General features: G+C 48.6%; 1 protein-coding gene and 1 long non-coding RNA gene across 6 annotated transcripts in view; one reads left to right on the top strand and one right to left on the bottom strand.

Annotated features, from left to right (window-relative positions):
- The window catches only part of TEKT5 (tektin 5), a 50,194-nt gene that overhangs the window by 431 nt on the left and 34,179 nt on the right, over nt 1-15,584 (top strand). For 2 of the 5 annotated variants that reach the window (XM_057314833.1, XM_026520330.4), the window contains exons 2-3: nt 738-920; nt 13,055-14,172. In XM_057314833.1, the coding sequence (XP_057170816.1) occupies nt 13,597-14,172 (576 nt within the window). In that variant the 5' untranslated portion in view covers nt 738-920; nt 13,055-13,596. Of the gene's footprint in view, nt 1-635; nt 921-13,054; nt 14,173-15,584 lie in introns of those variants that run through there. The other 3 variants (XM_057314832.1, XM_057314830.1, XM_057314831.1) reach the window with 3 other exon arrangements.
- LOC130544196 (uncharacterized) lies at nt 2,142-5,355 on the bottom strand. The gene is made up of 2 exons (XR_008960277.1): nt 5,173-5,355; nt 2,142-2,412 (listed from the first exon to the last, which is right to left on the bottom strand). It is a non-coding gene; the product is annotated as an uncharacterized LOC130544196 (long non-coding RNA).

Below are 15,584 nucleotides of genomic sequence, written 5' to 3'. Positions count from 1 at the left end.
GAGATATTTCGTAAATTATTCTGCATGTAGCGCCTAGGAACAAAGACATTATTCTACATGACCTTAATGCCCTTTCATACCCAAGAAATTTGATACTGATGCAAAATTATTAGCTAACGTACACTTTATATTCAAATGTTCTCAATTGTCCCAAGTAAGACCTCCCCCCGACACACACACGGCCCATCCTGGATCCAGTCAAAAGCCACACCTTCTCTTTGTTCCCTTCATTCTATTCTAATTCAGAAGTCCTCCCCTATCCCCTTGCCATTTTTTGTCTTTCAGGACATGGATAAATTTGGATATAGCCCAGGCCATTTGCCTTATAGAATACCCCCCCCCCAGCACCTTGATTTGTCGGATAACCCCCCCCACCATGATAAGATTCAGGTTAAAAGGTTTTGGCAGAAGGCACTTGAGTAATGTGCACAACCGTGGTGTCCCAGCGGGAGGCACAGAATGCCTGTGGGTCCCCTTGTTGGTAACATGAGGGCCTGGCCACTTGGGGAAGGTAGCATCTGTCCGCCCTGCCTCTCGAGTGAATGGTACCCTTTTCCATTTGTAATGAATAAAGATTCTGAGAGGATTTCTTGAGATCCTGTGAATATCCTGTTCATCAACCTTGCACTCAGCGGTTTTAGCGTTATTCTTGCCTGAATCCGTTCTAGCAGTGTTTCCAAAATTGTGCCTTTGGGTGAGAACACAGATGGTCAAAACGTCTGAACTCCTTTCCTCAGGTCACACAGCTCCTAGCGAGGGAACCAGAGTGATGAACCTGGATCGTGGGGCTCCCGAGCCTGCACTGTCATCCGTTACACGTGGTGCCAAGTGTCTCCATACAAGGTGCTGATGCCACCAAACTGCCCTGATTCCTGTCGTCCTGGCCCCCAGCCTGGTTGGCACAGCGGATAATGAAGCAGGTAATTAGTTCTGTAAAGGCTATGACAGGAGACAACCGGGGCTATAGGAGAGAATTCCTTAAAGCTGACACCAGACTGGGACAGGGTGGTGGTGGGGGTGACAAGTGGTATTTCAGACAGGATGAACCGCATGAACAAGCCCAGAGGTCAAAGAGGAATTCACCTGTTAGGCAGGGACTGTCGTGATCTCTACTTTGCAGGTAGGAAGACAGGGTCACCGACAATGACTTGCCCAAGGTCTCAGAGCCGATAAGCAGTAGAGCTGGGATGCCAACAAAGTCTGATGTAGGGCCTGGGCTCTTGACACTATGCCATACACCTGGAGGCAGGATGCAAACTATTCTCCTTTCAGTGAAGAAGGTGAGGCTCAGAGAGGTTAAGTGGCTTGCTCAGGGTCTCGCAGCCAGAAGGCGCCACCAAACTCTTGTGACCACAGTCTCGTTCTTCCCCTCAGCCACACAGCGGAGGCCCAAGGCCAGCCCGCTTCAGATCTTCCTTACGGACGTCCCCTAAGAGCATTGCTCCCAGCTGTCTTCAGCAGCCCTGCTATCTCTAATTACCCCAGGGGCCCTCCCACTCAGCAGTCTCTCTGCTCTGAGGCAGGGAAGAAAGGTCTACCATTCTTCAAGCTCTCCCTCCCTCCTCACTTCTCCCCACAAAACTGTAAAAATGATCCCATGCCACCCTATGAAGTAAAATCAAATAAACCTCCTCTCCGCTTTGCTCCAGCTCTCTCTCCTTCTGTCTCCAGCCTAACTCCTGTCTCACTGAGGGTGGAATTTTCCATTTGTGGGAGTGGGGGCCGAAGGACAGGAACAAGGCTGCAGAGCAGATTTCCTCTGGCGCATCCTGACCCCCTCAATCAGAAGCTCAAGGGCTGGGACAGGAAATGCACATTTTACGCTCTCACCAGATAGTAGTTTTATCCACTGAAGTTTGAGAACCACTTCTGAAGAGAAGTACGCCTCAAGACTCTGTCCTTGGCCCGCTTGTCGTCACACTTTCCACAATCTTCAGTCCTTCAGGCATAGCAAACTTCTATCCACAACTCTTTCCTCAAATCAGTTCCTCCTTCTGGAGCTCTTAGAGAATGGTACCACCACTGCCCTACGTATTCAAGTTCGAAATGTGAGCATCAGCCTTGCTTCCTTCTCACCATCTCCCCTGTATCAGTTACCAACTGCTGCATAACAAGTCATAAATACACACACACACAGTGGTTAAAACGACAATGGTTTATTATTTCTCCTGAGTCTTCTCTAGCTTTACCTGGGCTCACTCATATGGCATCGTTCAGGGGGGAATGGAGGAGAAGATTTTCATTCTCATGTGTGCCTCAATTTCTCTCCATGTGGCCACTGTCTCTCCACGTGGTCGCTCATCATTCAGTGGTCTAGCCTGAGCACCCTTCCATGACAGCTGGACAAGGCTTGGAACTGGCGCAGGGTCTCTTTCTCACATTGTACTGGTCAAAGCAAGTCCCAAGGGCAGCCTAGATTCCAGAGGCAGGGAAAAAGAGGCCACATCTAGATGGGTGGAGTGGCAGGCTTGCACAAAGATGGCGGCAAAGGCTGGTGGCCATTGCTGGAAACTTTCATGATGTCTCCCTCCATGTCCAATCAGACAGCAAGTCCTGTGGCCTCACCTCTGTGTGATGTGATGGTGTAGTTCCCTAAATGGCCCCAATACGTCACCTCACTGTGAGCAGGGTCTCTGTTCTACCCCTGGACTCCGGGCTCAGGCATGTGACAGACTTTGCTAATGAGATGTTAGCCAATGTGACCTAACACAAAACAGGTACTTGCCGGTTTTCACTTTCTTCGCTTACTCCTCTGCCCTCACTATGAGAACACCTCTGGGCTAGCCTGCAGAAGGAAGACATACAGGGCCAGGCCAAGTCACCTACATGGTCTCAGCCAAGCCCATCCCAAACCAGGGACCCTGAGACACAGGAGAATCCAGCCAAGTGGTGCAGAGCCCCCAGTCAGACCCACAGGTGACCACCAGGTGTGTGAGTGAGTCCAGAAGAACCATCCAGCCAACCCACAGGCTCAGGAGCTAAATGAACACTTACTGTGTTAAGCCCCCAAGTTCGGGGTGCCAGCAGACAGCCGTCGCTGCATGACCTCATCGCCCTGCGACCCTCACCGCCTTGCAACCGTCACCGCCCTGCAACCCTCACCCTCCTTGGCCTGCAGTGGTTTCCGATCAGCCCTGCTAGGCTGTGCAGCCAGAACAGGCATCCCTCAGCCCGCAGAGGCTCAAGGCAGCAGAGATCATTTTTGGCTCCAACTACTCATACAGGTTCACGGGCACAGACCTGCTCATCGTTTCTTAGGGATACATATGACAGGAGCCCTACCGTCTCACGTTGCTACTGCATGAACACAGGCTCCAAAGGTGGAGCGCGTGAATTGTATGATCTTAAACGCTTCCACCCAGAAACAACCCCTATGCGCACAGCTTCTATCACGAGAATCGGTCACACGGTCATACCCAAAAAAGGAATAGGGAGTGCGGTCGGTGGCATGTGGCTGGAAGGAGAAGAGACCAGGAGTGGCCGGCACAGGACCGTCTCTGCTACACGTCTTACGGCCCTTTCCCCTCATGATTCAGACCGGGTCACTGCTACTCGGGCACCTTCCATGGCTCCCTATGGCCCAAGCTGGCACCAATCTTGACGTGGTTTTCGGTGGCCCCCATACTCATTTTACCTCTCCCACCCCATCTCTTGCTGCGTGGCACTGTGCACGCCGAACTCTATCTAAAACAGATCAGCAGGTATTTCCTTGGCACCCCCACCATTACTCCGTGGCCAGGTCTTTCACCATGACCGTCCTTCCCTGCTGGCCCTCCTCTGGGACAGGTCACCCCTCCGCGTCATCCCACGGAAGCCAATTCTTAGGCCCGTGGAATCCACTGCCTTCTCCTTTTCCGAACATGGCATGTTCCAGAAGTCTGAGCCCAGTTTTCCGTTTTAGTAACTCGGAAAGTGTGAATGCTGCAAACTTACCCAGAATCGGCATTTGAAAGTCTATTTACATCTCCTTTACATTTATTTAGTTTGGGGAGTTGGATAGATTTTAATTTTAAAATTTTTATTTCGGTCCCCCTGATTGAAGGTGGCAACGAGGACTAAGACAACAAAGCGAGAGCTGGAAATGTTGTCGTTTCAAATGTGGAAAACTTAGTACGTGCCAAAAGATTTAATTAGCTACATTTTAAAATGCTTTTAAAAATAAGTTTGTAAAAGTAGAGACACAGCAGAAAGATCCGTGGTTGCCAGGGGTTGGGTGGGGGAAGGGATGAACAAGCAGAGGGCTGGTTTTGAGGGCGGGGAGACTCTCCTGTGTCACATGTGATGGTTAATACTTGACATTACGCAACGTATCGAGTCTCACAGAACCTGCAACACCAAGAGTGAACTCTAACTCACACTCCGGAATTTCGTTAATAATAACGATTCCGTATTATGGTTCACCCATTGTAACAAACGACCCCCACCAACGCCAGATGTTAATAATAGGGGAAATTGGGGTGGGGAGGTAGAGAGGGAATATTCGGGAACTCTGAGCTTCCTGATATGTTTTTCCGTATGCCTAAAACTGCTCTAAAAACATTTTTTTTCTTTCAAAATTTGTTTATGCCTCCGAAGTGATTAGAGCTCAAATGTGCATTAAGAGTGCGGGGACACCTGTGTGTTTACCTTCTGTAGCTTCGTTTCTCAACCAGCTGCCCATTGTGATCACCTGGGAGATCTTAGGCCAGGCACGGGCTCCCCCACAGCCAGTTCAGTTAGAATCTTGGGTGTGGGGCCTTGGCATAGAAAGGGGTTTTGAACCCAGTTTCCGAGGTGGGGGGTGTGGTTTCTCCACACCAACAAACAACACTGGGGACGCCAGCCAGGTGTCCCACAGTTCAACTCAGCTCCTCGATTCTGAGGCTGTTCACCTGGAGATAGCGTTCGATTCCACAGGTTACAGGCTCAGTTTTACAAGACTGCTCCCCCCGAGCCGCCCCCCTGAATTAATATGTCAGTTGCAAATCCAGTTGTCACCTGTCCTTCTGACTGCCTGGCTGTAGTTTGGGGGTTCCAGTGACCCTCCCCTCCTTGGACCACAGACACCCATAAAAAGTCCAGATTGTTTTCTGACCTACTGGCTTCAAATTTGTTTTCCATGACCTACTCCCCCTTTGGATTCGACTGATTTACTAGAGCGACCCACAGAACTCAGAAAAACTTTCCACTTACCAGATGATGGTTTTTGCTGTAAAAGGATAAAATTCCAGAACAGCCAGGTGGAAGAGGTGCTTAGGGCAAGGTAATGGGGAGAGGGTGCAGGGCTCCCATGCCCCCACTGGGCACGACTCTCCCCAAACTCTGGGACGTTCACCAACCTGGAAGCTCTCCAAACTCCAAACTGCCAAGGCTTTGTCGCACAGGCACGCTTGATTAAATCATTGGCCGTTGGTGATTGGCTCAAGCTCCAGCCCTCTGAGGTCTGGGGTGGGGGGGGGAGGGGAGGAGGGACTGAAAGTTCCAACCCTCCAATCACAAGGTTGGTTCCCTGGCAACCAGCCCCCGTCCTAACCGGAGGCTCTAAAGTCGCCTCATTAACATAACAAGAGACACCTTAATCACTCTCTTAGGAAATTGTCGGGGTTCTAGGAGCTGGGTGTCGATAATTGGGAAGAGGACCCAATGTGTTTATTATAAACCACAGCATCACAGCATGTTTAAAAAACCCTCACAGTTCTTTAAAACGACTTTGTATGTCAAATGTAATATTTATTTTTTAAACGATAAAATTGTCAAAATTAAAAAAAAAAAAGGAAGAAATAAAAACCCTTGGGGTCAGACTCCCTAGGGTGGGGATGAATGAGATCGGTGAGGGCAGATGACACGCGGCCTTACAGCCCATGCCCAGAAGTCGGAGGTTGTGTTCAAATCCTGCCTCCAACTCGCATGAGCTGAATACCATTGGGCCAGTGCCTTCCCATCTGCGGCCTCGGTTTGCTAATCTGTAAAATGGGGATGTTAAAGGCATATTTCCCCCCACCGCGTGTGGTTCCTGTGGGGATAAAGCACTGTAATTCATGTAAAGCACCAAGCACAGAGCATCCAGAGAGCAAAGATCCGATACAAGCTTGTGTTTAAGTAAACTCAGGGTCATACGTGAGAGCTGCAGATGTGAGATCCGGCACCGTATTTACAAATGCAGCAACAGAAGCCTACACCGGGAAAGTTGCGCAAAATCCCTCGGCAGGTTAGTGGATGAAACAGGACTAGCGCCTGGGGCAAGCTGGTCAAACATTTAGACGCTGACTCAGCAGGACCACAGCATTTTAACCCCCTGCAGGTTGAGTAAACACTTTTTGAGGTGCCTGCAGTTCTGCCTTTCACCATTAGGTGGCGCTCTCCCCCCACATATGATGAAAGTAGTCAGGAAATGACCAAAAAATTAAGTTTAGGTGTAGGGAATTTTCTACTTCTTTCCCTGGAAACAGCAAAAATATCTAACAAAGAGCTGTCTATATGCACCGCAAAAATATCTAACAAAGAGCTGTTTATATACATTTAACTTAAAATTGAGTCAAAAAATAAGGTTCATATCGACTACATATAGGGAAGCCTACCAGTGTTAGTTAAGAGTGAGGATTCCTGAATGCCAGGTGTCTGCATTCAAATCCCAGCTCTCTGTTTACCAGCTTTCGAGTCTTTTCTTCACGCTTCAGCTTCTTCCTTCATAAAATAGCAATAATAATATTAACTACCTGAAAGGGTTAGTTGTTGGGAGGATTAAACACGTTGGCATTCCCATAGGTGCACACTCATATCTTATTGTGGCTTTAACTTGCATTTCCCTAGTGTGTAATTATGTCGAACAGCTTTTCATATGCTCATTTGCTGTTAGCGTAACTTCTTCAACGAAATGTCTGCTCAGATCCTAAGCCCATTTAAAAACATTCTTGATTGTTTCATATTGCATTTCAAGAATCCTATATATTCTGCATACAAGTCCTTCATCAATTAATTATATGTTTGGCAAATATTTTTTCCTAGTCTGTGGCTTGTCTTTTCATTCTCTTAAAGAACGTCTTTTGAAGAGCTGTTCTTAATTCCAATGAGGCCCAGTTTGTTTGTTTTTTCTCTTACGGGTTGTGTTTTTAACGTCACTTCTGAGAGATCTTTGCCGAACATAGGTCACAAAGATTTTCTGTTTCTTTCTAGAATCTTTAGAGTTTCAGACTTTATATTTAGGTCTGTGACCCATTTGGAGTTAGTCTTTGTATGTGATTTTGGTATACGGTGCAAGGTGTGGGCTGAAATTCATTTTTTAATTATATGGCTATCCAATTGTTCCAGCACCATTTGTTGAGAAGACTGGCCTTTCTCCACAGAATTAACTTTGTGCCTTTGTTGAAAATCAGTTGACTGTAAATATGTGGATATATTTCTGGATTCTTTATTCTGCATGGATCTCTTGGAAGTCTGTGCTATCCTAGTGGTCTTTGTCCATCTTTGTGCCGATACCATACTGTAGTTTTATAATGTCTTGAGGTCAGAAGGTCTAAATCCTCCTCCTTTTTGCTTTTCAAAGTTGTTTTTGGCTATTTTAGGTCCTTTGAATTTGCATTTAAATTTTAGAACCAGTTTACTAGTTTCTGCCAGGAAAAAAAAAAAAAGAGCCTGCTGGGATGTTCATTGTGGTTTGCTTTGACTCTAACCTGCAATTGGGAAAGAAGTGACATCTTAGCACTATTGAGGTTTCCGGTCCACACATGTAATGTAGCTCTCTATTTAGGTCCTTCTGTATTTCTCTCAGCAATATTTTATAGCTCTCTTTATTCCCCCAGTCTTCTGTTTCTTTTTGGAGGCTTTCTATTGCTGCATTTTCAACTTCACTGATTTTTTCTTCTTCATTGTCCCAATCTGCCTCATTATGGGCTGAATGTTTGTACCCCCACCCCAACCCCCAATTTGTATGTTGAAGCCCAGACTCCCCATGTGATGGCGTTAGGAGGTGGGCCTTGGGGAGGTGATGAGGGTGGTCATGGGGTGGGGCCTCGTGATGGGATTAGTGCCCCCTTTCTCCAGGGGAGGAAACACAGGAGAGGGACACAGAGAGAAGGTGAAGGCAGCCATCTATCAAACAGCAAGAGAGCCTCACCAGAACCCACTGTGCTGGCACCCTGATCTCGGACTTCCAGCTTCCAGAACTGTGAGAAACGTGTTCCTGAGGGCACCTGGGTGGCTCAGTCGGTCAAGCACCTGACTTCAGCTCAGGTCATGATCTCAGAGTCCTGCGATTGAGCTCCGCTCAGTGGACAGTCTGCTTGTCTCTCTCTCCCTCTCCCCCTACTTTTGCTCTTTCTCTCTCTCTCAAATAAATAAAATCTTTTTTAAAAATACACGTCTGTTGTATAAGCCCCCCAGTCCGTGGTACTCTACGGCAGCCCCGGCTGCATGAAACACGCCTGTAATCCCATCTTGTGTATTTGTCATCTCAAGACTTTGTCGTTCCATCTCCCGATGTTCAATTCAGGTGTGGGGTGTGTGTGTGTGTGTGTGTGTGTGTGTGTGTGTGTATCTGCTGTGTTTCTGCTCAACATGTCCTATCTGTGGTCTAGCTTCTTGAATACACGGAACACAGTTGTAATGTTTAAAGTGTCCTCCCCTGCTAATGCTATTATCTGTGTCATTCCTGGTTTGGTTTCAGTTGATTGACACCCCCCCCCCCCCAATCATGGATCATATTTTCCTGCTTCTTTGCCTGCCTGGTCATTTTTATTAGATGCTAGGCATTGTGCATTTTACCTTATTGAGAGCTGAAATTTTTTTTCTTTTTACAAGTATTCTTGATCTTTTCTCTGGGGCAGAGCTAATTGACTGGAAACATTTTTTATCTTTTGAGATCTGGCTTTTTGGTATTCTCTAGATAGGACCAGAGAGGCATTAAGTCCAGGGCTCATTTTGCCCTAACACCGAGGCAAAACCCTTCTGAGTATTTGACTTGATGTTGCCCGAATTATGAAATTGTCTACTGTGGTTGGTGGGATGGAGAGCTATTCCCAGCCCCATGGGAGCTCTGGGGATTGTTCCCTCTAACCTCTCGGGATGATTCCTTCCCCAGCCCAGGGTTATGTCTTCATGTGCCTGCACTGGGGATGCTCTGCTAAGAGGGCCCCTCTGCGTATCTCCAGAGCTCGCTTTGGGTAGCCCTCTCCTCTTTGGAGCTCTGTCCTTCAGACTCCAGCCACACTGGCTTCCCGCCTTCCCAGCTCTGTCTCCTCAACGCAAGGAGCTCCCGTCCCTGCACTGCGGCCTGGAAGCTTTGTCCGGGCAGTGAGCTGGGGTAATTGTACAACTTGTTTCGTTTGTTGCTCGTCCCACAGGGAGGACTCTCCTTCGTGGCCTGATGTCCAGTGACTTCAAAATCATTGCTTTATATATTTCGAGTGTTTTTGAATTGTTTCAGTTGGGAGCGTCCAGCCAATCTCTTTTATCCAATCTTGGCCAGAAGTGAAAGTCCTATTAGGATACAAATATGGAAGAGACATATATTACCCACTAGAGTATCTATACCATATACATTGGTGTATATGAAATATATACTATGTATCACTAAAATGAATTTTTGTGAATGTGTAGATGTGTGTACGTACACGTATATGTGTATACATATATATATTAGTATGGAAGGCTTAACCCAAAAGTAAAAGGCTCCCTCTGTGCCCCGCACCCCTCAGTTCCACTCTTATCCCCCCAAGCGTAATCACCCTGGCCCTGGTTCCCGTGTATCCTTCTGGAAGTGTTTCCGGGTGTACAAGTTACGTATCTATCTGTGCATGTTACAAATACATCATACCATGTAAACTGTCCTGTATCTTGCTTTTCTTCACTTACATCTTAGGAATCAATTCTTATCAGCAACGGCAGGTCCATCTTCTTTTTATGCGGCAGCCTAAAAAGCCATAAAAAGATGACTTTTTATTTTAGCCACCCTGTACTGAGGGACAATGGTTAGTTCTGTCTTTTTTCGCTGCTACGACCAACGCAGCAGTGAACACACAGCCGCGTGTGCACGCACTTAGCCTTCATGGAGGCATGTATCTACAGGGAGATTTCCAGAAAGATTGCTGGGTTATTAGACACCAGCCAGGGCTGGTGCTCTAAGCGCCCAAAAGATACCTTCTTAAATTCCAATTGGGGGGAAACGTGTTTTATTGTAAAATGCAGGTTTGGGTTTTGAATGACACAGTCTGACATAGATGCTGAATTGAAAGCAAATTCTTTCCGGATTTTCTGTTTCCGCCGCGTGTGTCCCTGTGTTGCTGTTTTTCTAAGCACTGCTTGGAGCCACCTCCAGTCCCCAGTTTGGGCTGCCCGTCAGGCGCAGGTGCAAGATCCCTGCCTACCCACAGGGGGCGCCCAAGGAATGCTTGCTGATTTGATCTGTTCGCTGCAGAAAGTTCTGTGGGACGGCGCTGCTCCAGCCTCACCTAAGCAAGACAGTCTCGATGATGCTTTTCTTCCGTAGGCTGTTGGGTTTCCCATTAAATTCACAGATGCGAAGCTGTCCCCTTCGGAGCACGTGCCAGGCAGAGATTGTGGTAGAATAGTCGGTGTTGGACACGGTGTCTCCAGTTTGGGAGGCAGAGCTGGCAGTGGACGGGGTGCCCCCCCCCCGGGGGGGTTGTCACTTCAGTGACTCTCACCATCCACTTCCTGCAGAGATTCCAGAAAGAGAATGCGTTTTCCGTCAGCAGGCTTTAAAAGAGATTGAAGGAAAAGCCAAAAACAAAACAAAAAAAACTTGTGGTGGATGATAGGTCTCTAATCAGTGGCTACCTCGAGCATGTGACAGCCAAAGTAGATAATTGTTTTAACACCCCCGTCCTCTCTACAACAGTATCTTGGGTGATAGTAGTTTCGTTCCTGGTTAGTTTTGATGCAACAGACAAATACAGAGATTACCTTTCAGTTTTAAAGGCACTGAGTTCAGAGAAGAGTTCATGTATGAACTAAAATGTCCACTTTCCAAATTAAAGTATCACACCTCTAAGGTCATGCGCTCTTTCGCCGTTGTCCATTCTGGGCACGAACGGTCACACAGAATGACAGAATGGACGTAACCAAGTTCTGGTTTCTTCCCATCTCGGCTCTCCTTGTATATCTCGGGCCTACTGCCTGAACACAGGTGTGCAAAGCACCCCTAGGGGTTGGAGACGAAAATTGCACCCAAAGAGAGCGCCACCAATTCCCAAGCTTTAGGAACTTACTCTCAAAACAGTGCAGTGAGTCTGGTGTGTGGTGCTGACTGTGTAGCTAGCGGTCCTCTGAATTAACGTCTACGTATACTCTATTTAGTAGAGAATAAGCAATAAAAATAGGCTTAATTTGAAACTTACATTTTATTAAAACCCACCAGTATCTTAAGCGGAATTATCACAGGACCCTGCAGTTCCCCTCCCTGATATATATTCAGGAGGACTGGAAACTTGGACACGAATGTTCATAGCAGCATTATTCATGATGTGCAAATGTCCATCCACAGATGAGTGGATACACAAGAGTGGTCGCTCTCACAATGGAGTAGTATTCTGCCACAAAAAGGAATGAAGTACTGATAGCTGCTAAGATGTGGATGAACCTTGGAAATGCCACGGTCCCACCCTTGGCGAGGCACTGCTAAAAGTCCAAGTTATACTCCAAAGGCCTTACTTTTAGTATTTTTCACTTGCTAAATTTTTAGAAGTTGGAGTCTTTTGGACTGGGAGGTCAGGCTTACCATTCCTTTTTCCGCTGAGCTATAGCCAACTGTTCTCAGTTTATCTTTCTCATTTAATGGCTTCTGACGTTCTGTTGTTCATCCGTCTACCCATCTATCCATCCACCCACCCACCCACCCACTCATCCTTTCATTTTTCTCATTCATTCAACACACTCCAGTTGTGCACCTGCTATGTTCCAGGCATTCTACTAAGTGCTGTGGATGCAATGACGAGGAAAATCCAAACAAGGTCCTTTCCCTCCCAGAACTTACTTCAGAGTCTCACTACTCCAAGTATGGCCCCTGGACCAGCCTCCACTGGGGACTTGTAAGAAATGCAGCATCTCCAGGCCTGTCCCAGCCCGCCTCAACTAAAATCTGCTTGCATGTGTTTTTATCTTCACAGACAATCTCTGGAAATAGTATAAACATCTGATAATAGTAGTTATATCTAGGAAGACTGGACGTAGCTAGGGATGATGAGAAAAATCTAAATCTTACTTTATATCCTTAGATATTGGTCACATCGTTATTTTTGGACATGAACCTTTCGTGCTTCCAACATATCCTGAGTCTTTTTGGCCCATTTCTTGACCGCCCTGGATGTGCACGTGCTTCCTGTACAGTGTGGTGCCTCCTCCTAAAGGATCCTACAAAGGAAAGCGTTGGAAGTGTGTAGGGGGTCCAGAGCCCACCCTATTAGATAGGGGTGGGCCTCAAGCCTTTCATTCTAAGTTCTCCGTGGAAATTCAATGAGTATATGTAAAACATCAAATATACAGAAGGTGCTTAATATTATCTTCTTCTGCCTTGGTCATTTATAGCCACTGTTTTCGGTCGTAATTAGGGAGAGAAACACTTCTTTGAGGGTTAGGCTCCTCTTTTTCCTATAGCAGAAGGGGGAAAGTCCCCACACATCAACCACCCCTCTTGTTCTGTACCTTGAGATCTCGTTGCCACTCCCACTAGCCCAAGAGGGGGCAAGTTTCTTGATGGGTAAAACCATTGGTAGAGATGAGAGGGTTGAATATTCTTTCTGGCACAATCCAGCTCTTGATTCTAGATGCCCATTCATTCATTCATTCGTCAGTGTGCTGGTTGCTGGGGCTTAGTGGTGAGCCAGAGAGACATGGTCTCTGCCTCATGATCCCTCCCCCGCTCCCTTTACTGAGTTAAGGTGTGTTGAAGTATGACTTACATACAGTAAAATTCCCCCTTTTTAGTGGACAGCTCTGTGTCCACTACACTGTCACCGCCCCACGTTTTCCCATGCTCCTTTGCGGTCAGCCCACCTCCCCTCACCCCCAGCCCCTGGCAGCCCCTGGTCTGTCTTTTGTCCACGTGGATCTGCCTTTCCAGAATGCCTTCTAAGTGGAATCGTACAGGATGTGGTCTTCTGAGTCTAGCGGCTTCTATTTGGCTTAATCCATTTGAGACTCCTTTTTTACTACGGAGTAGTATCCCATCCCACGGATGCCCCACTTTGGTGTCGTCTTGGGGACAAAGAGGGAAGGAAGACGACTAACCCCGACCAGATGATCCCTGAGCTGACAGAGTTTCCCGAAGTGGACTACATTACATTTTCTCCCAGCGGCAGAGCTAGGTGTGAAAGGCCGATTTGATTACTGTGGAACAGTAGAGCAATACCATTTCGTGCATCTCCAAGTGTGCAACTTGAGAAACTCCCCTTCACTTTGTTTTTTGCATGTGTTTCCATTGGGACAATATGGCCCCAGCCGGCCTAAAATGAGCAAGAGCCCAGTGAAGCCCCGCTCCCCCAGGCTTTATGACAACAGTGCCCGAGTCATAGAGCTCCGGCCCATCACTAGGAGAAGATCCTTCCCCTTCCTGCCGTGCCTTGGCCCCTCAGAGTTTTGCCCAAGGGCAGCTGATGGGGGAGAATGGAATTTCTTGGAACCACTCAGACCGCCAATTACTGTGGCCCCAAGAAAGCCTGTGGCTTCAGTGCGCTGCCCCCGGCCGTGCCGGCCTCGGAGATCCAGGAATGTTACCAGCCCTATTACCTGCCTGGGTACCGCTACCTCAACTCATGGAGACCCAGCCTCTTCTACAAGATCTCCAACGCCCAGACCTGCATGGATGAGGGAGCGACGTGCCGCAGCGCCCTGAGGCCGCCCACCATCCTGCCAGCACTCCGCTCCGCCCTCTTCTGTCGCTACAGCCCCCATGACTGGGACAGGTCCAACGAGCTGCAGATGCGCGGGGCCGAGGCCTCTCGGCTGTGGGCCAGCCGACTGACCGGCGACTCCATGAGGCTCATGCAGGACAAGGACCAGCTGACCCGCCAGATGCAGGAGGGGACCAGCCGGAACCTGGGCCAGAGGCTGTCGGACATCGGCTTCTGGAAGTCTGAGCTGGGCTATGAGCTGGAGAGGCTTCTGAAGGAGAACCACAGCTTGGAGACAGTCAAGAGGCGGCTGGAGTGTGCGGCCGAGGAGCTCAACTGTCCGCTGCAGGTGAGTGTGGGTCAGGAGGGGCCGTGGCAGCCGCTGGGAGGGCAGCCCTGGGCGCTCCGCTCCTCTCCAGGGAAGGTCAAGGCCATGGGCACTTTGCAGGTCGGTTCTCCCTGCATCATCATTTGCGCTTAGTTCCTACAGCCCAGGATTATCCCAGTCGAATCAGGGTTCCTCAGACTGAATGGGATTTCCTTCGCTCCTTGGGATCACAGCAGAACTGCAGGGGTTTTACCCAGACATTCCGCGTGTGCTTGTGTGTGCATGTGGGCACACGCACGCAGGGGGCTCTGTACAGGGTATATTTAAAATAATTGCTGTATTTTTCTCCATAGCCCTGAACACCCTCTAACATACTCTCTAACTTACGCATGTATTTATTTATCGTTTTGCGCCCTGAGCTAGACTCTAAGTGCCACGAGGGTGGGGATTTTTGTCTGCTCTGTCACTGGGCGTGTTCCAGATGGAACCTCAGCTGTGCTGGGCAGCATGAGCAGTGTCTATGCTGATCGCCCATTGTCTGGGCCAGTGTTCTGAATGTCTTCCCAGCCTCGCATACTGCGTGGCACACAGTAGGCACTCAGTAACTATTTGTTGAGCGAACGAAGACCTATCTGGATGTGGACGTTCTCGAGGCTCCTTGGTCTCCGGTCATATCCTGGATCAGTGAGGATTGCTTTTGGCGGCATGTAACAGACACCCAACTGTGGCTCAGTGAAGGCTCAGCCAAGTAGGAATTGATTTTTCTGTCCTGATGAGAATTCCAGAAGGAAACAGAGCAGGCTGCTGCCACCTCCACTTGATGCCAGAGGGGACCCTGGCGCCTGTCTTTCTGCTCTGCCGTCCACAGCTTGTGGCTTTTGTCCTACTACTCGCGAGATTTCATATCTCCTCTTGCAAGCTCCTACTGGTAAGGAGCATTTTGATCTTCTCATTTGAGGCAGGAAGATAGGGACAGGACAAAGGGCCCCCTGTGCCAACCGTGTCAGGGAATGTCAGTTTTCTGGAAAGGAACACCCTGCGTTTCCATTCCTAGCCCATTTGCCAGAACTCTCCTGGGCTCCGTGGCTGCAGAGGAGTCTGGGCAAGTGAGTGGTTTTCACGGGGTCCCGGAGCCAGCATCGGGTAAGGAACCGGCATCATCTGCCTCGTGCTGCGGGAGCTAATCTTGGTCACACAGGATGATGTTTGGCTGCTCCCTGGAGCAGGTGGGGACTCAGACCCTCCTGCCCGGCAGCCACCTGCAGCTGATTCTGCTCCATGTCAGGTGTGGGGACATCTGGAGGAGAGGTCCTGCCTCCAGATCCCTCAGGAGACATGGCGCGGGTCCCCCCTCCCATTATGGGGACTCCTACTGTGTCCATATGTGCCCATGTTTCTCCTCTGAGAGGAGAGTGGGCAGGGGGACCTAAGGC

This window comes from Ursus arctos, unplaced genomic scaffold (assembly GCF_023065955.2).
Source record: "Ursus arctos isolate Adak ecotype North America unplaced genomic scaffold, UrsArc2.0 scaffold_2, whole genome shotgun sequence".
NCBI classification, from domain to species: Eukaryota; Metazoa; Chordata; class Mammalia; order Carnivora; family Ursidae; genus Ursus; species Ursus arctos.
The sequence above is the reverse complement of the archived record's forward strand: the minus strand, read 5'-3'. Positions and strand labels throughout refer to the sequence as shown.